Consider the following 26676-nt stretch of genomic DNA (forward strand, 5'->3'; position numbering starts at 1 on the left):
TCTTCTTTGGGCAGGAGGACTGTACACACCAGTGCTCCGCAGGGAATGACCCCGTGGTCAAGACATGAATGTGCTGACACTGGTGTGTTTCTACATCATCACGTGGCAGAGGAGAGAAAACTGTCACTGGTGCTTTGGTACCAAATCAGTGCATTCCTGTAAATGCCAGGTGTGTGTCCCAGCCCCGCCACTGCCGCTCCTCACCCGGGAAGGGACGTCCTGGCCCTGCAATGCTGCTGCTCACACAACCTGTAGGCTGGACTGGCTAACTTTGAAGGTGCTTTTCTGAATCCTGGGTTTGTGCCACCAGCTTTTGCTTTGCTTTCAAGAACAGCCACACTTCCATGTCAGAGCAGGCAAAGAGCACCCCAGGGATCAGCCTTCTGCCCCATGTCCTACAACAAAAACCATCTCTTTTCCTCAAATGCTGACCAACAAGAAGTCTTTGATACACTCCTGACTCAACTAATGTTGATCAAAGCCAAGGAAAGGCTCTGCGATCACAAAAAAGCACTGTTCTGGTCCCAGGCCATCAACATGCTACACAAGCACCCAAGGCTGATAGCTATCATTTAAAATGGAAAGCTGGTGATGAAGAAGGGGCCGGTTTACCAGGTGCAGCAAAGCCAAGAGGATGTACAAATCACATAACCAAACAGACTCAACTCAACATGGGATTTTCTATCTTAGTATCAAGGCTTCTCTTCCCAATGCCGTTTAGGAAAAGAACTAACCACGCTCTTCAGGAAAAGCAGAATAATGTCAAGGCCTTCCAAAAGAGCATTGGCCTCTACAAAGCTCCAAATTTCACTTTATTGGGACTTCTGTGTAGCACTGGCCATAAAAAATAAATATCTGCCAGCTAGGACATCTCAGATGACACCCAAGCTCTAGGCACTCACCACCCCATTAGGCAGCTACGCAAGGGCACACACACAAACACCCACACATATTTATAAAATTACTGCATGGAGGCAGCTGGGCAACATTTCTCAGAGTTATGAGCTCACTGCTGAGCCTCCTCATTTTCTCAAATGGATTCCCTCCAACTTCAAACTGTTTGCAGAGTGTGACAGACCAGGCCCTTTAAACTTGGCCGTAATTAGTCCACAGCCTCAAACAGAATAAGCACGATGGAGGAATATTAAAACCCCAGCAGCAAAATTAAATTCCCCTGGCTGAATGCTGCAGCCGCAGTGCTGCAGCCTCACAGAGGTACTTGGTGCTGGGGCTGAGGAGCACACACAGAATTACAGCAGCACATCCACAAAATAACAGCAAAACATGCTGCTGCTTTTTAAATTTAAGGAGGCTTTAGCAAGTATAGATATCCATTCAATATATTGCTTTTTAAATTGCTTTCTGAACTGAAACCAAAAGCCAATCTGATCCCTGACGCTGGAGCTCTTATTCTTCCCGATTTTCCAGACTATTTCACGTGTACTGACTGGGCTGAGTGTGAATTCCTGCACGTTGCTGCCTTCACAGCAGCCTGAGGGAACAGCATGCAGCACTGCAAAGGGATCCCTGCTTTGCTTCAGGTCCTTGGGGCTGATGAAAAGGCCTACAAAAGCCTTCCCAGCGTTCCCCTGGATGAAACTTCTGTGGGACACCAGCACAGATGTCACATCCCACAGCAATGCACGATGTGGGGTGACAGGGCTCAAACACCAGAGTGCAGTGGCCCATCCATCCTCCCCCTCACCACACGCTCCTCCAAGGACGGATGGAGATGTCCCTTGCATTCCTGAGCCCCCTGATCTGCTCTGTACAGTGCTCCAGGTTGGTGTTGAGTGCCCCTGGAGTGGTCCAGGCATGCTGCAATGGGCCCTGGGGACAGCTTGATTAGCGGACCAGATGTTTCACAAAAATCATCACAATCTGTATGGAGGTTGTGTGTGACCAGAACAAAGATAGGCTGAAATTAGCACAGTGGCTCCAGCCATGCTTTTGCATGTTTCCCCATACAGATTTGGGAGGATTTGGGTTTGATTTCAAGCCCAAGCTTGCACACAACCCATGCTTCTGCTGAGCAAGATGATGGTTTGTGCACTGCTTATGCTGTGTCATCAAAAGTAAGGCCATGTATGACAGGTCCTGCCTGCTGCTGGCTGGACCTGGGACTGAAAGACTGAATTTTATTTCGTTTTATTTCCTGTCCCAGGCCTATCAGCTCTGCCTTTAGCCCCTTTAATGCAGACACATCCTGGATGAAAATGTCAAAAAGGCGCAGAATCATCTTTAAATTAACTTGACATTTTACCAGGGACAGGCAGAACTTTCAACAGAAAGCAGAAGTTAAATAATAAATAATCTGGGGGAACAAATCCCTGGGCTGCATCCCTGCAGAGTGGCATCAAGCACCTGAACGTGTCACAGCTCGACACCAGACTGGGAATGCCGAGAGCAAACTGGGAGCCCTGGCTGTGCCTGCTGTGCCCGCCTCCCGCTGCCAGCGTGGGCATCTCCACATCCCCAGAAAAGCCAGAGAGAGAGCCCACACAGCCGAGCTGAGCTGACTGGGGAGCAAATGTGCTTTTGCAATTCAATTCCATGGTCAGGTCAGCACCTGCAGCAGTCCCAGGCAGAAGGGGCCGTACCTGAGCCGACGTCGCGGTCCTGCCAGGACGCCGCGCCTTGGTCATCCCCAGCTGCCTCTTCGCCGCCCACAAACCCACTGCAAGGAAATCTGAGGAGAGGCTGACTGGGACTGGAAGACTGGAAGAATGCAGACTGGGACTGCATTCTTCCTGCCCACCAGCCACTGGGATTACTGCTGGAATAAACCCCCTGCAGCTGCAGCTTTTCACACCACCGGCTGTAATTAGGAAAGGACAAACTCCTACTAAGGGAAAAATAATTTTTCTTTTTTTAAGGAAGTTTTTCAACATGTGAAATGCTCTGAAAACCTGCAACTTATTTTTGCTCACAGAGTTCACATTTCCATGTGCTATCATTTTTAAAGCACCTGGGATGACACAAAGGTGTGCTTCTCAGAAGACAGTGCCTGCCCCTGCGGGTGACAGGAGAGTTCCACCACGTGTCCCTGCTCAAGAGCTGATACTCCCAACTCAGCATCAATTCTCAGCTCCTGCTTTGGAGCTCAGAGGCTCCTGCACACCTCCAAGCCAAAGAGAGCTTGCTCCTGCTTGTACAAATCCTGAGCCTCGAGGAAGGAACTCCGAGCTGTTTCCACAGGATGGGCTCAGTGCTTTCCACACACATTCACTGAAGGGGCTGGAGCACCTCTGGGAAATCTCAAGTGAAAACCACTGCCTGCAATGATACAGCCCCCTGAAATACACAGGTACATACACCCCCACACCTGCTACTCCAAGGGATCAGTGGGATTTAAAATATGCTCTAAATGGGTATTCCAGGGGGGACATTGGGAGCTCCCAGCCTGCTGCTGCAAAGGAGGGAGAGCAGTGCCTTTGCAGAGGCAGCAGCATCTGCTGCAGGGCTGGCAACACTGCATTTGTCCCCCCCAGGTCTTCACCAAAACTGCTGCCAAAAAACCTGTGCAGTTCCACCTGTGGGGAAAGCGTGGGAAATGCAAATGTGCACCTACAGATGACTGTGGGTCCTGGGAGGCAGGTGTGCCAGGGGCCTGGGCAGCTGGGACAGGCAGTGAACCCGAGATGAGGGCTGGGCTGTGATTAAGGACCTTTATTTCCCAGGAAACAACAGCTGCCCAAGCCCAGCATTTCCAGGAGCGACTCCAGGGTAATTCAAATGATGCTGTTTGCTCTGCTGTATCGTATTGTACATCTTAATGAAGAAAGCCACAAGGACAATTTAACTGATAAAAAAGGGCTTGGCAGTGATAACGGCTGAAACACCAAAGGATGGCTGGAATATCAATGCTGCTGGAGGAGATGTGGAAAAGATCAAGCTGTCATGCAGGAAATCTTTTCAAGCACCTACACTAAAGTGACAGAGGGAAAGCTCTAAAGGTCGTGGTGTCTGGGAACTTCACTGCTCAGCTTGTCCTTCGCTGGAGAAAGCATCAGGTCAGCTTTCCAAGAGCTCCCCCAGAAACTCCCTGAACCAATAAATCAAAAGGACAACTCCAAGGGCAGAATTTTCTAGGGTCACCTGCTAGAAACTGCTTCAGTGCAGCCTCTCTCTCCATGTTTTATTCAATTAAAAAAAGACAATTGTTTTTCAGAACTATTTCATGGTTCCAGGGGACATGAACTACATCAGGAATATACTAAAAGTAGGGGGAGAAAAGCAAAACAAAGCAGATTTCAAACCCACCTCATCTTAAGAATTGGATTCCACTGGGCTGGCTCCAGGTGCCTGGAGTGCCAGCAGCTCAGAGAATATCCTGTTGTCTCCCACCTCTCCTCTGTCAGACAGGAAGAATGCTGGAGCATTTGGGTGAGGATGGGAATTAAGGTATCAGGTGTCTCTCAAGGCTTTGAAAAGTGTTCCAACACTACTCTGCTGTGTAATTCTAGAGATTATGTTAATTTAACCTAATTTTTTCCAGCCACAAAGTCTCTTAACTACTGAAGGGCAGAAGTTGGTGTGGCTCCACCCTCCTGAGCACTGACTGGAGAGGACACACATGCACATCTCTACATGACAGAGGGAGGAGAAGCCTCAGCTGCTCTGGGTGGGAAAAGCACACTGAACTCACGGGCAGAGGATGGTAGACACATGTCAAGAAGACTCAGTGCCAGGGAAGAAAATAAGAATTTCTCTTATCAGCATTAGTGTAACTTCTTCCGACAAATTGTGAGCAGGAGCTGCTGGAATCAGGGAGAAATATCACATCATTACATTTCCAGCCTCCTCAGCAGGTCAAAGACAACACAGAAAAGCATCAAGAAGGCAATGGAGACCCACTGGGTTCTGCCACCAGAGTGCCTGAGATCCTCCACCACTGCAAACCAAGGTGAGAGAACAATGCTGGACAGCCACGTGCTCCTTACCCCAAGGGACCTCTGCCAGGCTGATGACACGGCCATTTCTGACTGAAAAACCACCTCTCTTCCCTTATTTTTAACATAAAAAAGCTGAAAAGCTACATGAAGGCAAGCCCAAAGGCTGCTGAGCATCCACAGACAAGCTGCAGCACTCGCAGCAGGACAGCAAACAACCAAACTGCTGTGGAACCTCACACAGCACCTGAGCACAAGCGAGGACAGGCTCTGGAAGGCAGTGCTGGGGCAATCCTAAAATGACAGGCTGGTAACAACCCACTTCCCAGGAAAAGGACAGTCATTAAGGTTTGCAGGCACCGAGATTAACTGAAGGGCTTATCCAAGCATCAAGGCACATTGTTCCTTTTAGCCTTCCAAAGTTCACTGAAAGCACGAGCAATCACCGTCAAAGAAAGAAACCCGTGAGCGCGTCCAGGTACAGCCTGTGGGACACACGGCCGAGCTTCTCTGCCAGCAGCTCTCAGGGAGGCTTTGAGAAAGCTTCAAACCTCCTCTGAAACAAAAGCGGGTTAAGTCTAGAAGTCAAGAACAGGGAGAGGGGAGCGGTCCCAAGCAGGCCGGGCGGGCGCCTGGAGCTGGGGCTGCCGGTAAGCACCTGCAGGGAGGAAGCAGAGCGCGGCGAGGGCTGGCAGGGCCACGGTGGCCACCGGCACGGTAAGGCACGTTGGGAGAGGCTTCGCCGGCGTGTCCGTGCCCCCCTTGGGTGCAAAAACCTCGAAAGGAAAAGAAGCCACGAAACGCCCTGGGCAGGGTGGTTGAGAGTCAGCTGAGCAGCGTCATAAAAGCAAATAAAACGTGAAGGCATTTACACAAGGGGTGGTTTACAGCAACAGTAAACTTTGTGCCATTAGCTATTCAATGGTCCATCCTCACCTGCTGTTTGTCACCTCCACCTCAAAAAAAACCAAAACAAAAAAACAACCAAAACCAAACCAAAACCCCCACAAAAAGCAGCAAGCAAAAGCAAAAGCAGCGGTTGGAATAGGAAAGGTCAGAGAAATGGCAATGCAAATGGTTACAAATAAATCAGAAGGGTTTTCCTGATGAGTCAGGTCTGTGAGGAGGTATGAGGATGTGTCAGAGAGAGGTGTCATGATCTTGCTGGTTGTTTTTATTCATCTTTTCTCGCAAGACACGGAAAATCTCACAAGCTGAAAGGCAGCTCCTCAAGAAGGGGCCTATGGATGGCATTCACACAATAAAAACAACTGGTGGAATTCCCTTTCCTGGGAGAGTGAGGGAGAAGCTTATCACAGAGAAATACCAACATCTGGGCATGACAAAAAGCATCTTGAGTCACACCAGGTGAATTGAATTGCCGAAGACCGAACTTTCTGTGAATTACCCAGAATCTGATAATGACGGGATGGAGGCTGAAACAACTGCCCCTGCTAAGGGAGCTCTAAGGCTTTTGGAATCCTGCATTTGAAGTACCCAGTGCTGGCCACCAGTAACTGAATCAATCACTTTTCCTGCCATGACAATTCCCACATTTCAGGAACACCCACACCCACGGCAAGGACTGTCTGACACGCCGAGCTGCCGGACCAGGGCTCATGCTGTGGGTGGGTGTATTTGAGGGAAAAAAACACTGCAAGTGATTGGTTTGTTGTTTTTCCCCAGGCTTCATGCTCTGCTTATATACATAAAAGACAATAAACATTCAGGACATTTCCAATGGTTATGAAGGTACCATACCTGTGATGGTGGTAGGGATGGTGGTGGTAGTGGTGGTGGTTGTTGTGGGAGGAGGGATAGTTGTGGGGGGATCTGGATAAAATATAAAAAGGAAAATAATAAAAAAGCAAATTAAGAAAAAAACAAGCAGAACACAACAGCGGTCAATCGTGATCAGAGGAAAACAAGGAGCTAAGAAGCAGCGCAGGGGTTGGGGGCCCTTCCTTGGCTAAATCCCAGGGGGAGCCCAGCAGGGACAGCGGGGCCAGATCCTCCACCCACGCTTACCCAGGCTGGAGAACCTGGCCCCAGCCTCTCCCCCCTTTCTGCCTTCTACAATGCTAAAAAAAATAAATAAAACCCAGCATAAATTAGTCAATGAGAGAGAGAAATGGAATGGGAGAGGCATAAGGAAAATAAACTGCACGCTTTCCACAACAAAAAGACCAGTTTGCACATACAAGGAGAGACACAGTGGTGCTTTGGTGGCTGTCTACGGATACATTTGCAAACCCAGGTGGGAGGGCTGTGCGAGGGGCCCTGCTGTGCTTCACAGCCTGAACATTAACAGCACACAAACAGATTCTCACTGTCCTCCCAGGGCCGTGAACCTCACTGCTCTTCCTCTATAAACACACGGCAGCAGGATGTTACAAACTACTTCAAAGATGGTGAGGGATACGGAGAAACGAACAACATCATTGCTGAATATCAATTTCCAGGTATGAGGAATTCCACCAAGATCTTTTAATTAAAAAAAGAGTCAATATTTTTCTGACAATTTCAGTTGCACACTCTTGTTTTTGCTACTAGGGCATCGTTAATGAGATGTTTCTCTCTGTGACCATTTCTCAGATGGACTGGACCTGTTGAGATTCAAACCCCGCTGCTCGTCACGGGATTGATGTTACACACAGGAACACATCCTTATCAAAACTATCGGGCAGGAGAAGGTAGATATGAGAAGATGTAAAAGAAAAATATGTATCAATGCCCAGATGATCAAACTGAATGCACTAAGTAGTCAGAAAGACTTTGAACTACGGATTCATTCGGCAATAATAGAGCATGAAACCTTTCATGGGCTTTTGATTTTAGGTTTCCTCCGTAGCACGTCAGCTGTTCCTCACTAACACATCTGCTACTCTTTTATCTCTGAGCGAGCTCCCTTGGATCCCCTAATTAAGATATCTGAACTTTAATTATATACTGCACCATTATTATATTCCATCCAACTTCCCAAGAGTTAAGGAACATCACCTCATAGTTTGCTGTGCTATGAGCAGTCACTGCCTTTCCTCTACATCCCAAGGATCTCAGCCCTTGTGCTTCTCTCTCCCATCTCCTGGGAGCAGTGGGGACCTCCCAGCTGAGGCCCAGCAGAGCTGGGGAAAGGCCCCCAGACTCACACTGACCAGCCTGGGACTGGCTGTGCCATGGGCACATACAGGCAAAAAAAAAAAAAAAATCTGTAGTGCTAATGGAGCTGGAAATTTCTAGCACTGTATCTGCCCACGCCCATGGGGACAAAAAGCATAAAATAAATTTTAGAAATGAGCATGTGTCCAGTGTGTGTCAGTGTGATTATACATCCCCATCCCATGTGGGCAGCTGGGGAGGTGCTGGGCACAGCTCAGCTGCTGAAGCCACCTCAAACCCTTGACCTGCAGAGATGTCCCTTGCAATGGCACTGCCCGAATGCTGCCTCTCCCAGGGCTGTGCCAGACCCTGCTCCATGTCTGCAGCCCCCAGCTCCCACCCAAACGTGGCCTGGGAGCTCTGCACCGTGAGCAGCCCCAGCTGCCCTGGAGGGACAGCGAGGCAGGGCCACCGAGGCTCCCGCCGTGCCCACAGAGACGTGGCTGCACGGACACAGGCCCCGTGCTGCTGGGGAACTGGCTGCTGCTGCTGCTGCTGAAAGAAGCCACGGGTCAGAGCTGAAAGTGCTCCACCACTGAGCAGGGTGAGACCCCCATGCTGAACCCCCCCTCCAGCTGGGCTCTGCACCAGGAGGCTTCAGCTGACAGCCACAGCCCAACCACTCCCTCCCCACTCTGGACTTCTCCCTTTTAAATCAAGGGTTAAAAGGATTCCTTGTGCTGTCAGTGGCACAGCCTAGCAGGATGGTCCCAAACGTGCAGGAACTGGAGGTGATGGGGTGTGCAAAACCCTTCTCTGCACACGAGCAGCCCTCCTCTACATGGGCAACACATCTGCCAGATGCCTAAGCTGGAACCCACAGGTCTCCATCCCCTGGGAACCTGCATCTCCTTCCAAGTAATGCTACCTTGGGTCTCCTCCTGGGGATTTAATCCCAAGAGGAAGCAACCCCAAGCAAGTCCTGCGCTGTCTATTCTCCTCACATCCAAAATGCAGAGTAATTATGTGAGATTTCCCACGAGCTCTAAACCTCAGGTCAGTAATGCTGGGGAGGTTCCCCCCAGCCCTGCCTTGGCCTAGGATGGGTACAGAGAACTACACCTGCCCCACAGCTGCTTTATGGCAGCAGCTTTCATGGTTTCCATCTCGTGGGGAACTGCCTGTGTGCTATTCCAACTGCTTTGCTCTCTGCAACATTGGTTGTTTCTTTCAACACTGATGTAAACAAGTGGGTTTTTTGTATTGTGAGCATGCAAATCACCAACCATAAATGCCTATCTGACTTCATTTTGTAAACTGGGGTCTTGTGGAGCGAGAGGCACTAGAAAAACTACCTATATGGGACATGAGTTTTGTGTAAGGTCAAAGCTGTCACTACCTTGAGTCTTTTAGGTGAGTTTCTAAGACTGGGCTTAAAATCACTCCTGCAGAGCTGGCATTTGGAGAGGTATGGGAGGTTCTCCACTCTTTGACTGGATCAGAGCAACTACCAGAGAGCTCAGACTGCAGAGCTTCAGGTGGCTGTTGCATGGAACAAACTTCAAACCAAGTTTCTGTCCCATCTGAGTGGAACCATAGCATCGTTCAGGTCAGAAAAGACCAAGACCCACCAGGAACTCAGCCCAGCCACACACAACCGCCCTCAACAGAGAAAGTTTAAATATGCAGCCCAAGGAACAGCTCATCATTAAACTGGGGGATCGCTCTGCAAGTGCCTCCTGAATCTCCATTCCATGCAACACCTCATGGCAGGAGCACGAGGCTCACAGCAATGCCAAAGTGATGCAGAGGAAAGGAAGAATTAAAGCAGGTACTTAACAGCGCTTTAAAAGATGCTGAGGCATGTTTCAGTGTCTGCCCAGCTGCACAGACAGGCTGAAGGCACCTCATTCCTCCAGTTTATTTACTGGTTTGTAATTATGTGGGGATGCTGGCTGATTAACTCGCTAGTGGAAGGCTCAGAACCCCTCGGACCACTGTTCCGGCCACTGGAGGAGGCGTTACCAGAAGGACAAGGAACCACTGAGAAGTCCAAGGAGAACTGCACAGTTCTCCCCACGCCCCTGCTCTGGCTTTTCCCTGGCAGCACGGGGTGGGGGTCCCCAGAGGCGGGACAGGCTCTGTGCCCGCCGCACACACCGAGAGCCCCAGCAGCACCCAGTGCCTTCCCAGCCCCTACCCCAGCCCAGCACAGCGTCGGGGCGTCAGGAGCTGCCTGCAAGTCGGGCATTGAGCAAATGTTAAGTTCTGTCACAGCTTTCCGAGCAGGGCATGTTGCAATTACGTGTAAACGAGTCTAGAAGAACGGTGGTTTTTCTCACGTACCGTATACAAACAGCATGTAATCCGCATGTGATTTCCCCACCGCGTTGGAAGCCTCACAGCGGTATGTACCATTATCTGTTTTGTTTAGGTTACTAATGAGAAGGTTTGAACCAGACACTACAACGTGTTGAGGCATCTCATCATCTACTCTTAACCACCTCATGTCCGTAGGCCTACAGAGGAGGGAGAAAAAGAAACAGTCACATTACTATTTTCCTATGGTCAAGATGGCATCTTCAAAAGTTCATCCACAGACAGAAAGCCCAAACCAAGAAAAACTGTAAAGAAACAACACATACTTTTTTGCACTACTCAAGCCCAGATGCTGTCGGGCTTCCTCAATTTAAATTTATTTAAACCCAACAGGAAACTGTATCCAGAGCTTAAATTTTCTGAAAACACTAATGCAAGCAGGAAGAAAGTTCATTAGTGGTTAATCATTCGCTTACTCAGCAGACCTGAAAGCTCTGAGGCTACAGACTCAGTGTTCATCCACGGGGTGCTCTGAGGGCAGAGCTGGGCAGCAGAACAAGCAAGGTTTTGTCAAGTTTGAGCCCTTCCACAAGCTGCCAGGGACCTGGTGACCTCGGCAGGGGCTGTGCTGTGCACTGAGGGAGTTTCAGCCCTTCTCCTGTCCCCCAGCCCGCCTGGCAGCCCCTTCCTGCACCCCACACTGATGGAACCCACGTGGGCAGGGGGTCTGCATCATTCAGGGAATGAAATGAGCCTGGGTTGTTAGAGCTGGTAAAGACTGGAAGTGCTGAAGGGTTCTGCAGGGGGGTGTCTTTTGTCTTTGTGGGGTTGTTTAGCATCTATTATTATTATGTCTCTTAGCAGCAGTGAGGGGACAGATCAGCTCTTTCTCAGCAAGAAAATTCCAGCATTCTTCAGGCCACTCAACTCCTCTTCAAGGGGAGTTTCCTGCAGCACAGCACTTCTCAGCCTGCCTGGCTCCAAGGGTGGCAAGTGGGACTTCATGTTGCCGGAGGTATCCCACGGCTCAGGCTTTTCCCTGGGTCCAAACAGTACGTGAGAGCCATGATGCAGAAGCTCCTGATGCTTCAACATCCCAGCCATGCTACTGGATGGATCCAGCACCAAGCAAACTCAGCTGGGCATTGGCTGACTGGTTTTGGACACGGGTTTGGTGTTCTGTCCCTCACTGCCACACGAGTCACAGTGTGGGCAGCAGAAGCTCCTGAGACAGCCCAAATGCAGTTTAACTTTGATAAGGGTGGGAAGGGTTTGAATGCTCCTGGCTACAGTTTTTAAAGGGCTCTTTGTGCTGTGGAGTTGCCAGGTGGTACACGACACAGTAGCTGCTGCTCAGAGAAGCGTGTCCCTGGATGCCTCACAAGTGACCGTTTCAGCATCTTCCCACTTCTGTCATAGTTTTAGGGGGTTGTGTCTAATCTAACAAAATATCTGTATTAATACCGAAGAGAAATTTCTCCTCTCTAGTCTTTTTTCCCCTCTGAGCTTCCTTTCCCCAATATTTATGTTGCCAAATTTTGCAGAGAAATTACTTTGCTTAACTGGAGAAACCTCCCCCTTCACCTAAAACTTCTGTGTACGATTTCATGAAACCTCTTCGTCTTAAAAAGATGGAGCCAAACCCAGCTCATTGTTTTACTGTGTATTTTCTGAGCTTCGGGAGACCCAGGTGAAGTGACCTAGAGAAGCCAATTCCCAGCACATCACCAGCACCACGAAACGTGCAGCGGCAAGCTGCCAGGGAGATGTGTCTGTCCTATTTAACATGGGAATGTCTTACTCATAGCCTGCAAGGAAAAAATGTAGAGAAGCCTGTTCATTAGATTCCCAGTTGATAGCAAATGGGAGGCACTGCAGGTACCCAGGGGAGCAGGAATGCAAAGGGGCTTGGCAGGCTCTGAGCAGGGAATAGCTCCTAAACGGAATTCAGCAGGGACGTGCCAGCCTCTGATGCACAGGGAAGGGATTGGCCTCGTGCCCAACAGAACAAACTGGGAAGTGGGAATCAAGCAAGTACTCTGGGAATCAAGAAAATACTGTGGATGGGGATGTAGGCTACCAGGGAGGATGAGGGCAGCCTGAGCCTCCTCGGCGCTGGGTGCCTGTCCTGCCCACAATGCTGAGCTGGACGGGGTCCAGCTCCCCACGCCCCAGCTCTGGGCACACTGCCAAGGAGGCACTGACAGATCTCAGAAATGTTTGCAGAAATCTTATGGACATGATGAAAATAAAGAAGGATAGTAAATACTTGACAGCCATAAATCCAAGTGGAAGAGAAAGTATTTTGAAAAAGAAAATAAAGCCGACAAAACTTAAATTAGAACAGCAATGAAAGTGTGAGAAAATCTACCCTCCCTTGCCAGGATTTTCCTGATGCATAAATTTCTTCAAATGCCTAAGAAAGCCTCAAGGGCTTGGCAAGAAGAGGAGAGAGAATAAAACTGGTATTCTATAAAAACCACACGGGGCACCAAGCGGGAGGAAAACCATCACAGAGTCAGCAGGAGCAGAAGGATGGACTGCCTTACCTGGGGATCCATCCCACTTCCCCACGGGCTCAGTGCTGCGGTGCCGGGCTGGCGTCCACGCACCGGCACCTCCAGGGGCCACAACTGCAGCCCCCGACCTCGCTTTTGCAGATTAACCAAACCCAAGATTAACTGCAGATTAATGCCACCCAAGCCATTCCCTGGGGGAAGAGGTGTCCGGTTGGGAGCCTTGCCCTCCTGCACCCAAAGGCTGCTGCATGGTGGCCAGGAAGAGCTCTCCTAGGAGCTCCTCCAGTGGAAATTCCTTGGCCATTAGGTGCACAGGAATAAATGCCAGTCCAGCAGATGTTTGGGTGCAGGAAGCATCTCTCTCCTTCACTCTGGGACATGATCTTCGCAGCAGAGCATGGCAACAGGAACAGTGGCCACGCAACGTCCCGTCACCACCTGCCAACCCTGGGCCATCCCTGAGAAGGGTCCAACTTACTGTGGCTTTCCAAAGGCTGTGCACGTCAGCTCCAGCGGCTCCCCTTCTCTCGTCAGGCCTTGCAAGGGGTAATTCTGAGAAACCCGCACTTGAGGCTTATCTGCAGGACACAAAACACGGCTCGGTGAGCCCCGGGTCGCGCCCCGCCGCTCCCCTCGCGCGCTCGGCGCCGGCAGCGCGAGCAGGGGGAGCCGGCGGCACCGCGAGTCCCGCCGCGGCGCCGTGCTGCCCGGGAAGGGCCTCTCGCTGCACTGCTCGTCCCTGAGCTCGCTCCAGCTAAAAGGAACTCATCGGCCTTCAGGCTGAGGGGAAGCTGGAGAGACGCGAGGCGCCCGGGAGGGAAGGGTTCCGTGGGGTATCGGCGATTCCTGCGCCACAGCCCCCGGAGTCCATGAGTGCCAACGCGCTGGGCTGGACAAGAGATGCTCGTTAGAGACACAAACAGAGCCACAGCCACCGCTGCCTCCGTGTAAACAACAGGAGGCTGTATTTCGTCCAGATGAAGCTCCTCTAAATCCTACAATAAACAGAGAATTAAAGCATGGATAGTTAGGGAGCCAACTCAACAACACTTTAGTAAGACCCTGCAGGAAAAAAAGAGCCAAACCACAAACCTAGAGTCCACAATTAAAAAATTCATTACCTCCCATGACTGAAACAGAGATTAAAAATGCAATCTGAGCTGTAGCTAAAACATTATCAGTGCAGGAAATCAATTCAAAGCTACAAGTGCCATTAAGCCATAGATATTTTTCAGGAATTTACTCAACTGTAAGGAACAAAGGAAGGAAAAAAAAAATCAGTATGCATAAAGGTTGAAACCATTTAAATGTTTCTATTTCCTTTGAGAGTAACTGCTACCCAAAATATTGGCTGGCTGCATTTTATTAACTGTGTTTAACTCATTAACATGCCTCCTATGGAATAATAGAGATTAGGAAAAAAAACCCGTGTGTCAGGATTTAACCAATTTAAACTCTCATAATTTTCAGTAATGGAATAAGCTACACAAGTAAATCCTCTCCCGAGATGACTCTACCACAACATTTCATCAACTAATCCCTGTTACAGATGCTTCCTGCAGCTCTGGAACTGGGGTGTCCTTGTGGGCTGGGGGTGGTGGCAGCACTTTGAGGTGCCACCGGCTGAGGGGACAAGTCCCAGTCCCACAGGGCACTTCAGTGTGCCTGGAAACGCCCTCCAGCCCTGGAGGGGCAATAGCTCTGCACAAGGAGCAGGGGAGGACAAGCTCACCCGGGTGTTATGCAGCACACAAATCCCCCGCCACACCCTCGGCACTGCGCTCACCACTCCTGCCCACAGCTGCCATCCCCACAGCGTCTGCTCCCCATTTCAGATGTGCCTCGCAGCAGCAGCACCAGCCCGTGCCAGGAACGTGGATGGTGTTATATCCGTGCTGTGGAAGGAGCAGGAAACTTCCCCAGCTCAGTTTACTCAGCACACGGGGACTGAAACACCTCCTTTTGCTGTTTGCCTCTCCCGCTGCATCTCCCTTTCCATTAGGTGAGTTTAGTATTTCTAATGAGCTGTTTACTAATGACAATTACTTATGGAAATCAGGAGGAATACACCCAGGTGTGCTGAGCACAAAGTGCCAGCCCAGCCCCATGAGCTCCCACCGAGCTGGGTGAGCCCTTCCACTGCCACCCCACGAGTTTCATTCAACTGACAGTGGCAGGGAAGTGGACCCGTCCCATTTGGATCCAGGCACTGTCAAGGTGTCACCTGCAACAGGAATCTGGGTGTCTCTTGCTGAAGCCAAGAACATCCCAAGGGAGTGACCACAGCAAAGAACTTGTCAGCACGCTGGGAGTTACAGAGGGCACTTAGGAAAATGTACCCGAGCCTGAAGGATGCAGAGGGATGGCTCGACACTCCAGAGAACTGGCTGGCATTAGGCTCATGGCATGGGAAAAAAACTTCACTCAAGAATCTGGAGGGGCAGTGGTGTCTTTTTCCCTTTGTTTAAGGACGTGCCTTTAGACAATCTTAAATTCCACTTCCAGTGCTCACACCCTGCCTCACACCAAGTCAGTGTATTTCCTGCGGATTATGGACTCTGAGCGCAGGCCTGTGAAATGCCGAGCGCTGTGGGACCCTGAGCCTGGCTCCTGTGACATTTAGCAGCACATGGACAGAGCACTGATGGCTCCAAGGCCTGCTCCAGCCGTTTGTACCGCCCTGTTACACAGGGCACGTTCCAGCAGTGGTGTCTGTGGCTCTGTAACGTGGGCTGATGACCACCTCGGACAGTAACACAGGACACCAGGCAAGAAGTGGCAGTCTTCACCACCAAGTGTATTCCAGTACCCCAAAATCCTCAACTTGGAACTTTGTAACATCACACCACTGGACTGTTACATAACAATAAACACCTGCATCTGTGCACCCGAGACCCCGTGTGCTCCGTGGCAGCCAATTAGACCCAACAACCCACAGCTATTTCCTACTACGCCTCCTTCTAGCAGCTTAAAAAAAAAACCAGCCTCGTAATTTAATAAGGCACCTTTATTAAGCTAAATTCATTCAAAAGCTCAGAGTGATATACAAGGTTAAATACCAGTTGTCTAAAGGTTACACTGTAGCAGCAGCCAATTTGAAAAACTTATTACAAAGCCATTCTGCGTTTGATGAGATTTCTCTCACAACAGGCACGGCGCGTGCGCCGGGGTCTGCTGGGGGCTGCAGCCCCCAGAGGGACCATGCACCCCAAAACCCTCCCCTCCCCTCAGGACGCCACAGGCCACCGAAACCTGCACCCATTGACTTTCACACCTCTCAAGCTCCGTGCTTGGGAACTTACCAAACCACTCCAGTTATTCCGCATTTGTCCCAGTTCTTCCTTTTTTAGCTGCTCGCCCCATTTTTGTGCCATCAGCAAAGATTATTAACAGTGACTTTTTAAGAACTTCAAATGCTTCAACTGAACGGCATCAGGCCAAGCACCCAGGCCCCTGCATTCCCTCTAAAAATACCAGCACTGCTGATTACTCCCTAATGACTATCCTTTGAGATCTGCCAGTTAGTGATTTCTTAATCCATTTAAACACGCACTTCATCGATAATGCTTAGATGTCATTAATCAGCCGAGATAAAACATTACACCGAGTTCGGGGCCTTACAAAAGCCTAAGCCTATTATTTCCACCCGTTTCCTTTCATCAGGCCAGCCCACGACCTGGAAGGCAGGCGGGCTCACTGCCCCAGAGCCCGCAGCAGGCGGGTTTGGCAAGCGCGGCTCGCCGCGTGCCCAGGGTGCCGCGATGCTCCGGGGGCTCAGCCGCGGGACCCTCGCTGGCGACCCGGCGGCAGCGCAGCCCACCCTGCCCAGAGGACACGCTCCCTGTGGGGCTGGAGGCAGCCAAAAGGCTTCTTCCCAAGTGCTGGGAAACCAGCACAGGCGCTTCTGGCAGCGCCAGACCCCGGCCGGCAGAGAAGCCGGCACTGTGGACTCTGCCAGCGCTTCAGCCGAGCAGGCTCTGGCCTCTGCCAGGCGAGGAGGTGCCAGGTCCAAGTTTAAAATCCATTTTCTGATCCCTGCATGAATTGCTGACGTACCTCTTGGTAAACCTGACGCCAGATGGCATCCCTGGGTGCAGGATCCGCGGGCCAAGCAGTGTTCCTGCCCACTGTAGGTAAATCCAGCCTCAGCATTTCCCAGATAATGCTGAACACATCTCCCTTCAGCTGGGCATTGCTTCATCCAGCTCCTCATCCCTGCTCTCTTCTGTGCCCAAGACAGCTGAGCTGCTCAAAAAACTGACTTGTGGGAGTCTCTGATCTCACTCAGGGAAGAGCAGGAAAAATATGTTTTTCTATATTAAAAGGAGTCAGCAAAGTTAACGCTGATCCTCAGGTGTAAACAACAGCCAACTTTATTCCAAAATCCACTGGGGCTGCTCATCAGGAATGCACTCTGCGTCAAAGCCAGCCCAGCCTGGCAATCCCCTGCCTGCTCCTCACCTCTGACAAGGACGAGAGGCTGCACTGCTGATTTTCAGCCAAAATACAGAAATCTATTCAATAAATAGATCCCGTGTCTAAAATAAGGAATGAGCAGGACTGGCAGATCACAGCTTGTCTCGAAGAGCCTGTCAACCCCAAATACGACTCTGCAAAATTCACCCTTAACGAAAGCAATTTAATCATTTTGCTTGTTGCAGGAAAAGGAATGCCAGAGCCCGACAGGCATTTTGGGGATAAACACTTCTCTTTTAATATTTAAGCACACTCTGCTGCTTAATGCCTGCAAATGGCAGAGCCCCGGCCGCCCCACATGCTCCGTGCTCCCAACAACATTCCTCCGAGAAAACCTTATTAATGAGCTCACAAACGAGCACCCAACTGGGAAATGTCACAAACAAGAGTGGCTAATGCCCCAGAAAATCAAATAACTGAACACTTGGCTGATTGTGGTGCTTTTCATATTCACTAAAAGAAAAAAAACAGCTTTAAATCAAAGTTTCTGAAGGGGTCAACACCTCTCAGAACAAAACAACTCATTTATTCGCTTTTAGCAATCTCCAGATGATAAATTACATTGATGTTAATAACTTCACTGCAAACTATGCAATTAATATTAGTACTGGACGGAAATGTAAGGATTACTGGAGATGCAGCTGCAAACGTATGTGGCCGATTTTAAACATAATTGGGCACAAAAAGTTCTCCTATTGCAACAGCAGAGGCTGCAACAAGAATCCACTGGGGCAGGCTTTAAAGGTACACATGCAGGTATCACAAAAACGAATGCACAGGTAATTATAACTTCAGAAAAGGACAAAAAGCCAGCCCAGAGAAAAGGCCAAAATCCAGGTCTGACGCTCACTTCTGGTGCCATGTAATGAGAGCAGCAAACGCACCACAAGGGCTCAACTCGCACGTCTCCCAGAATATCTGGTTCCATTCAGCTCCTTAACGACATTTTAATGCATTTTGTTGCTTCATTTCCTTTCTAAAATTACACCCAACGCGCCGGTCTCCCATCGCTCACTGACGGAGCCACAGAAAGAGAGTGACTGCAGCAGACCTGGGGACGTTTCCACTCCAGTGCCACCGACTGTGGCTGCCAGGGCCGAGGATGCTCCTCAGGCATGGAAGCCTTGTGGCCACTGCGAGCGCACCGTGCTCTGGGTCCAGCCCTGCTTTGCTTTTGAGGAGTGTCAGGGGAGGGTTTCACACATGGCACACTGCTTGTTCACAGAGATTTCTTTTCAGTAGCACGCCCTACAGCCGTGTGAAGGCGTTCACCTCAAACTTCACCACGGGCCACACTGTGCCAGGGCAGAATGCAACAAATGGCTTGCTCCATCAATAGGGCAAGTTAACACCCAGCATTGTTGTTTTCTGCTTTTTTCTTGGAAAACAAACCCCACAACTTTTGAGTTGCATCTCAGAAAAAAATATCTCCCTACTCTGAAATTTAGTCAGACAAAAAAAAACCTCATTATCTGAGCAGGCTCCATCCATCATCCTCCTGTCCTTCCCCAACACATTTCATGCTCCAGTTGGATACATTAAGTGCAGAGAAATACGACATCTGCTGAGAAAAACATTTTCTTGTGCCCTGCTGATGTTCTGAAGGGGCGGATCCGCTGCGCCCATGAGGGGAGCAGGCAGGATTTGTGGGGAGAGGATGTCAGAGCAGAGTGGAACACGCAGCCCAGGTAACTGACCTGCTGCAGGGAAAGCAGCTGCATCCCCACGGGGTGAGCAAGGAATTCCGAGTGTCACTGCAGCAGAGACCTGGGTGCCTGCAAGGACACGCCATGGACAGGAGCTGGAGAAGCATCCTCTTCTGCAGATTCCACATCCAAGATCAACTGAGAAGGTGTCAGAGCAGGAGCCCCAGCTCCCCCCAGGGCAGAGCTCCGTGGGAGCACTGATGGAGACGCTTGTGTGCAAAGGACAAGAGGCTCTTCCTCCTGCCCACACTCTCCCACTGGCCAACAAACCATCACTGTCAGTCAGCAGAAGCTCAAGGCTAAGAGCTTGCTCTGAAGCTGCTTTTCTTTAAGCTGAAGCCCTGCAGCAGGTATGAAATGCAGGTGTCTGGCCGTGCTCCAGGCCATCGAGTCCTGGAGCCACAAGGTCACAACGCAGGACAAGTTCTTGGGCTGGGGCTCCTCTCTGGCCATCTGCTGCTGCCCACTCAAGGAACAGACTGGGCTAACAGGGTCAAGTCCCCACATTGGAATATAATTACTTTTAACAAGCTCAGAGTTTAATTCAGAACATAAAGCCCAATCAGTCTCAACTCCCTTCTCCTGCTCATCCCCGTTCCCTCCCGAGGAGGCTCCGTGCCTCATTCCCACAAACAGCTCCAGAACAGCACAAGGAGATGCAAAAATCAGCAGTAAGGGCAGAAACCTGTGCACAGGACGCAGCAGGGCCTCCAGTGCAGGAGCTGAACAAAGAACTGTGCTTTAGGGGTGCTTTGCCCTCATTGCATGGGCAACCCCTAAGGCTGCAAACTGAAGTGGCCAAGGAGGGATTTATTTGAGGAAGAGAAAAACAGTTTGCTTTCCCCCTCCCCGAAACAGCAGCACTCTCCTATTCCACCAAATCACCAGGATTCCAGAGAGATTTCTGAAAGGAAGCCTCAAGGTTGTCCAACGCCCTTCCAGCCCAGTGAGTTCCAATCCCCTCACACGACAGGGTAGATGGCAATTTTTGCTCTTCCCCGTTAAGTATTTGATCACGCCTCACAAAGGTGCTAATGTATTATTAAAGCTAATGGAGCTCTGCAAGAAATGTTAATGGACATTAAGTTTGCATAAATGAATTACACATTAGCACAGTCGCAAGAAATCTCGTATCTGTCAATTTAGGCAGTATCTGATCATTCCTGTTTTCCTCATTACAGGAACATTACTTCCCGCTAGTTTCGGAGATACGAGAATTGTAACCAAGATGTTCATAATGAAACTACATAATGAAGCAGATGAAATAAATTAATACAAAACCTCCTCTCCTCCTTTCAATGTGATGTAGTTGAAGGGACCCTACAAAAACAAGGGCTTTGAATCGTCTCAGGGCCCAGCTTTCCAAGCACATGGCCTCGCTGTAGGGACCACCTCACTTTGCTTTTGGGAGATGTTTCAGAACATAGGGATGCATGTACACAGCTCCAAAATTTCCACCAGGTGCATTTGGGACCACAGCTATTTCCAGGTACCTGCTTGCTGCTGTCAGGTACAGTGGAGCAGCTCCTAAGGGAAGTGAGATGCATTATTAACAATGAACATGTCAGGAGCAGAACAGGAAATAGGCTGGCTTCAATCAGTGCTGCTACTACAGATTCCAGAGAACTCCACACTCTGATGTACAAATCCAGCCGATGCTGTATGTTCACAGTGCACAACACTGGGCTTCTCTTGCACAATACCCAGTTTTTGCCAGTAAACTCGCCACCGTGGCCAGTTGCTTTGAAGGGGGAGAAGCACTTTTCAGAGATAAGTAGGTTGCTAGAAGAAAAATACTCAGAGATTTCATGTGTTCTGACAATTAAAAAGCCCAGCCAGAAACCTTTGATGCAAATTCTATGTACAGAGAGTTATTTCATCAGAGAACAAATTTATGGTATCACAGAGGGCTGGGAAAGTCGTGGCTTCACCCATGAAGTGTTACCTTACGTTGTGCTATGTAACAGGATATAATCCTCATCGATGTTGGGATTTTAACATGTAGGGAATGGCTCCTGAACTCCCAAGAACATAATTTCCTGTATTAAGAGAATGAAAGGTTCTGCTACTCACACATGACTTCCAGGTAACGCTGTGTCTGCAAGTCTTTGACCGCAGGGTGATCCACCAGGCAGATGACAGGGACGCCGTCGTCCTCCCGCCCCACCTTCAGCAGGAGCTGGCTGGTCACCGTGTACATGTCGGACCACCGCTCCACCTCCGACTTGCCTGGGGCAGGGAACAGGGAGAGGGCAGTGAGGGCAGGGTGGAGCACCCCTGCAGCCAGGCTGCCTCCCTCCTGTCCACGTTCCCTTTGGACACCCATCCATCCTCCTCTCCGTCAGGCTCCGGCCAAGCGAAGTCCGCGCGACGTTACCGCAACGATTACCACCATCCCCAAATCCCCAAATCCTTGAACCAATGAGCTACAAATCCCCTCCCACTCCTGAATCAACAATTAGCTACAAAAGTGATTTAGCAGACTAAATGAATTAAAAGTAGTATGGATAGGTGGGAGCATTCAGCAGTGCTCTGTCTGAGGGAGGGACAGCTCGGGACCGGCTGCCTGAGGGATGCTGTGATGGAAACGAGCAGGAAGACAAGACAAAACGAGACAAGACGAGACAGGAGAAAAAGGATTTTTCCAGGAACTCAGCAAGCACCCGCTGACAGCACAGTTCTGCTCTGATCTGTGCCTCTTTATTTAAGAATTCACAGGCAAAATTGCTAAGAGAAACTTCTGTAGCACAGCTCTTCCAGACACCAAATATTGCTGTATAATATATGAGAGTGAAACAGGTGACACGTGCAGACACTCCTTGATATTTGGAGGAAAAGCTTTCCCATGGGCAAAGCCACATTTCCTGTGATTCACAAACTCACAGCCAAATGTTTCAGTCTCTACTCTGTTAAAAAAAAAAATCTGAAGACTGAGCAGGGTGAGGTGGCATTACATGAACCTCAGTGTTCCACCCAGAGAACTCAAAGCTGGGATTCAACTGCTAACACAAGAAAACTCAATCAAGAAGGTGCACAGGTCAGGCAGAAAGGGACAAACACTTTGTCCTGCTGCCCACTGGTATGGGGAAGGGAACCAGAATGGGATTGTTAACTCCCTGCACACCACGGCGCTGGGACTCAGCGGGGCACCACTTTTCCAGGCAGCAGGTTTGCATCCCACCTGTACCAGCATCCTCCCAGCATGTGGCCTGCTCAAATGCTCTGAAGTGTTGGGCTTAAAGAGAGGATTTTATCCTGTCCTTGCAGGGGGGTGGGTTTGAAGTAATGAGTCTGGACTTCTGCAGAGAGTCCGTCAGTGTCTCAGACTGGGTAAAGCACAAAGGTGTTGTCAACCAAGCTCACATCTACATGCAGACTTAAACTAACAGCGTGTCACATGCAATCAGAGTCAGTGACTTGAATGTGCAAGTACTGGGAGCCACCAGACTTCAGGGAGTCAGAGAAACCCATCTTAGATGAATATTCAACTGAACACAGGGAAAACGCTCTACAAACAAGGGAGCTAGAAGTGAAGGTGAATTGCAAATCTTTACAGCCCAAAGCACAGACGATCCCTCTCGTAGCGAGGACAGGGCAGAAAGCTACACAAGCCATGCAGAAATGAATTCAGTGCACAGCTCTGGGCTCCTCAAGGTCACCTGCAGTTACAGCAGGACTCCAGAACCCGGCACTCGAGGCTGGCAGGTAGGCAGAGGACCAAATGGAGTTCAGCCCCCCGCGTTAGGGAATAATCTGTCTGCCCACACAGTCCTTTGTTCCTCAGCTGGCACTCAAAGAAGCTCGCTCTACTTTTTTTACTTTTTTTTTCCCTTAAACTGGCAGCAGAGAACAAACACCCAGCGTTACATAAATCACTTCAGCTCCCTGAACAAAGCAAGAGACTGAGAGGACACATCTACCCGTTAGCTCCTTGTTGCCTTTGAACCATCTGATGGTGGTGGCTGGTCTGCTGGCCATGGCGGTGCAGTTCAGCTCGATCTCCTCTCCCTCCACGGCGGTTTCTTTCTCGATATCAATTACCAAATTGCGTGGTGGGACTGGAATGGGAAACACAACACAAACCAGATGAAAAAACCATCTTTTGATCGCTAACACAGGACAAAACCTTGAGGAAAACCTGTAAAATCTACTGAAGGAAACAAGCAACCGGCATTTATTTGATCTTTCAATCAATCAAACCCTTTGATAGGTGGTTTTGCAGTAATTGGAGTGAGCACTTTCACTCTCCACCTAATAATCACCGCAGTCTCACAAATTATTACTTATCGGGGTTGTAACTTTCTGTTCCCTCTCCCGAGCAGGCACTGTTCCAGGGAGAGCCGCAGCCTCCTGCGATACTCGGGTGTGTGCTGCTATTTAAAAATCCAGCTTGACTCCGTGCACATTTCCTGACTTCTCTGACAAGGAGAGGAAACACAAAAGCTGACACTTGGCACTGCATTACTTACCAAGCCTCTAACCTCCACGGCAATTTTTCTCTCCTGCTGTTCAGCTCCAAGGCTCAGCCGTGAGCATGGAAGCAGGCCAGCAAACATCAACCTCGTTTAAGATGCTCGAAAAGCCACTGAGCACAAGCCTGGAGTGGAACACCATCCCTTGGGAACAGCCCTGTCCCCACCACACCCCCACAAACCACCCCAAAACCATCCCAAAGAGAGGAGGGAGCTGGCTCTACACCCAGCCACAAGTGCCACATCCTTTGGGGTGGAGATCTGCTGCTCTGCCCAGGCACACATCTTCAGGATCAGGATCTCCCAAAACACAAAGCTGGAAGATTGTACCCAATGAAAAATCATCCAGTAATACTGAGAAACAGGCTGTAACTTCAGGGGTAACAACCACTTCAGCACAGGCCAGAAATGGGACAAATGAGCTTAAAAATGAGGACATGGGAACAAGGGAATCTTTTTCCCATGAAAGCACCAGCAGCAAGGCAAAACCCAGGAAAAAGTGAACAGCGAGAGCTCTTATGGCAGAGTCACGGCTTCAGAAAATCCCAGAACTTCCAAAGGAAACTCAACTTTGCTCTGATCAATGTGATTAAGCAACTGCATAGTTCAGATGTGACTCACAGGTCTTAAAGCTAATGAAGAACAAATATGTATAAATACCATCCAGATGATCAAATGGACTAATTAGTCACTTGTGGCTTCTCTCTAAAAAGAACAGAATGAGCTACATATTTGAGACTTTCACATGTTCCAATTAGGCATGAATAAATCTACATATTGTGTCACAGAAGACATGAAAGTGCTGAAGCAAACGTGCAGCTCCCCCCGAATGCCAGCTGCAGAGGGGGACACCTCAGCACCTCCCTCTGCTCTCCCGAGCTGGCAGCATCAGAGGCAGGCCAGCAAAATCAGCCTTTGATACAACTTCAGTTCTATCAAAGGCTGCGTGACGGCCACGAGATTTTTGGTGGGGAACAAGTTCCTGGGAGGACCAGTCAATGCCAACACAGAGCACCACTCCTCCACCCTGGCTCATTAGTTCCCCTAATTAGGGAGCCAATAATAGAAAAGACAGGCAAGACAAGCCATCCCTGGCGTCACAGTGCCCAATCTCTCCATGCAAGTAGTAAGACCTCTCCTTCATCTTCTGCTAATAAACCTCCCCCCATCCTTGCCTGCTTCCTGAGCTGAGGTTTGACCCGAGACCACGACAAAGGTGACAGGAAACCACCTCCTTTATGGATGTGGGGGAAAGGCAGCACACACGCTGGCCATGCCACAAAGGCTTCTCAAAAACAACTGAAGTACAAGGCAAGAAAACGGACTTTTCCCTCAGTTCTAAAGCATGATTCATGCTTAAAAAAAAACAACAAAAACCTGCATTATGTCTCCCACTTGAAAGACATGCAGTGCTGGCTTACAGGTGAATGAAATGAGTATTCTCCTTTTAAACACCTTCTCAGCTTTGCCAGCAGTGAAATCAAATCCAACGAACTGTTTTTGCCTGTGCACGATTAGAGGCAGGAGCTGGAAGAGCTTCCCGTGCCTGTGAGTGCTGCAAAGTGCATGGAAACTTTGAAGGTGTTGATAACTGTAGTAGCAAGAGTAAAACTGCTTATAAACATCACTTAACAACGTATAAAAACCTAAGACCCAAATCTCATTAAGCAAAAGAAGGAAGATTTAAATTAATCAGCAAGTAAGATCTTACATTAAGTCACCCTCCCCGATTCAGGTTCTCCCATTAACAGAGCCTTAAAAGCTGCTGCTAGTCGGAGGAACCGCTGGAAGAGGAGCTGCTGTCACTGCCAGCACGTCGCTCCCGTGGCCACACGTGCCCGGCCATCAGCACTCAGGGTTCAAAGCCTTGCTTCAAATCCCTCTCCAGGGGCTGGAGCTGTCCCAGAGCTGCACAGAACCCCATCCCACCGACGCTGCTCCTCACCGAGCACCGTGATCGTGGTGTAGATCTCCTGGGGGGGGTCGGTGTAGAGCTGGCAGAAGTACCTCCCCTCATCAGAGATGGACACGTTCGTCAGGGACACTCGGAGCTCGCTGTTGGAGAAGTTCACCAGCTGGAACCTGCTGTCCTTCAGCGCTGTGGGGCAAGCACAGCCCGGGTGACTGCACGGAGAGGGGCAACGTCCCCTTCCCACCACACCACAGTCCCAAAGATCCCCACAGGCAGCAGCACATCAAGGTGAGCAGCCCCGGGCTCCTGGTTAGCTTCCATCCTGCTTCCTACCTTGAAGCTGGACCTATAAAATCTTTTGGTTCTCAGATAATTTCAAATAATCAACATGAGCCAACCACAGGGCACAGCATGCAATCTTTGGACATGGTTTTATTACCAGGTGGCTTAGGGATGTGTAGGTAATATGCTTATGGTGTCTACACGGCCCCAGCACCCAGGCACTCAGGGAGAGCCTAAATGAGGAAGGAACTGGGAGAAGCAGAATTTAAAGCATGTTTCCTGTCCTGTTGCTTCCTGGGCAGGGAGTACAGGCGTGTCCCCACAGTGACACTAACACAGACCATTTAAAGTGTCTCACTGCAGCTACCATGGCACTGTCACCACAGGACAGACTTATCCACTGGACATCCAAGTGATGAGAGATTTCAGTTTGGGTATAAAGCAGCACAGGTTGTCCTGAAATTTTCAGTCTTTGGTCTGAAGAGATTGCTCCTGAGAACACTGCGCTGTCTCGGTATCGCCCTGTTGAATTTGTCTGTGTCAGCTAAGTATTTGGCATTCAATTGCAATTCACCCTGAATTACAACAATCAATTCCCATTGCAAAGTAAGATGCTCTGACTTTTAGAAGGGACTGTGAAGTTTTCCATTAAGGGGAAGATTATGGTTGTCTATCTCACCTACCTCCACAGAACCAGTGAACTGTAAGTGCCCAGCATTGCACAAACAGCAGAGATCTCAGCAAATGCCGTGTCCTGAGCACAAGTGAGGCACAGGAGGAGTCATGACCGAATGAGGAGCCATAAACTTACGCCTGAAATCTCTGAAATAGATGGTCTGCCTGTTGGGGTTCAGGAGCTGGATCACGGAGTCATCGCTGTTCTTGACGCGGCAGCTGATGGTGGCCACGTCCCCTTCCACCACCGTCACGTCCTCCGTCACCAAGTTCTGACCATCACCTGCAGGACAGGGCAAAGGTGGGACTCAAGGTCAGAAATGA

At 49.8% G+C, this 26676-nt stretch overlaps 1 protein-coding gene across 8 annotated transcripts in view; it reads right to left on the reverse strand.

Annotated features, from left to right (window-relative positions):
• CADM1 (cell adhesion molecule 1) overlaps positions 1-26676 on the reverse strand; it is a 135911-nt gene that overhangs the window by 18102 nt on the left and 91133 nt on the right. For 4 of the 8 annotated variants that reach the window (XM_053996996.1, XM_053996994.1, XM_053996993.1 and 1 more), the window contains exons 2-8: positions 26489-26635; positions 25429-25581; positions 22932-23069; positions 21085-21240; positions 13308-13407; positions 10338-10510; positions 6654-6725 (exon numbers count right to left, since the gene is read on the reverse strand). In XM_053996996.1, the coding sequence (XP_053852971.1) occupies positions 6654-6725; positions 10338-10510; positions 13308-13407; positions 21085-21240; positions 22932-23069; positions 25429-25581; positions 26489-26635 (939 nt within the window). The remainder of the gene's footprint in view (positions 1-6653; positions 6726-10337; positions 10511-13307; positions 13408-21084; positions 21241-22931; positions 23070-25428; positions 25582-26488; positions 26636-26676) is intronic. The other 4 variants (XM_053996998.1, XM_053996997.1, XM_053996995.1 and 1 more) reach the window with 1 other exon arrangement.

Source organism: Vidua macroura, chromosome 22 (genome assembly GCF_024509145.1).
Source record: "Vidua macroura isolate BioBank_ID:100142 chromosome 22, ASM2450914v1, whole genome shotgun sequence".
Taxonomy (NCBI): domain Eukaryota; kingdom Metazoa; phylum Chordata; class Aves; order Passeriformes; family Viduidae; genus Vidua; species Vidua macroura.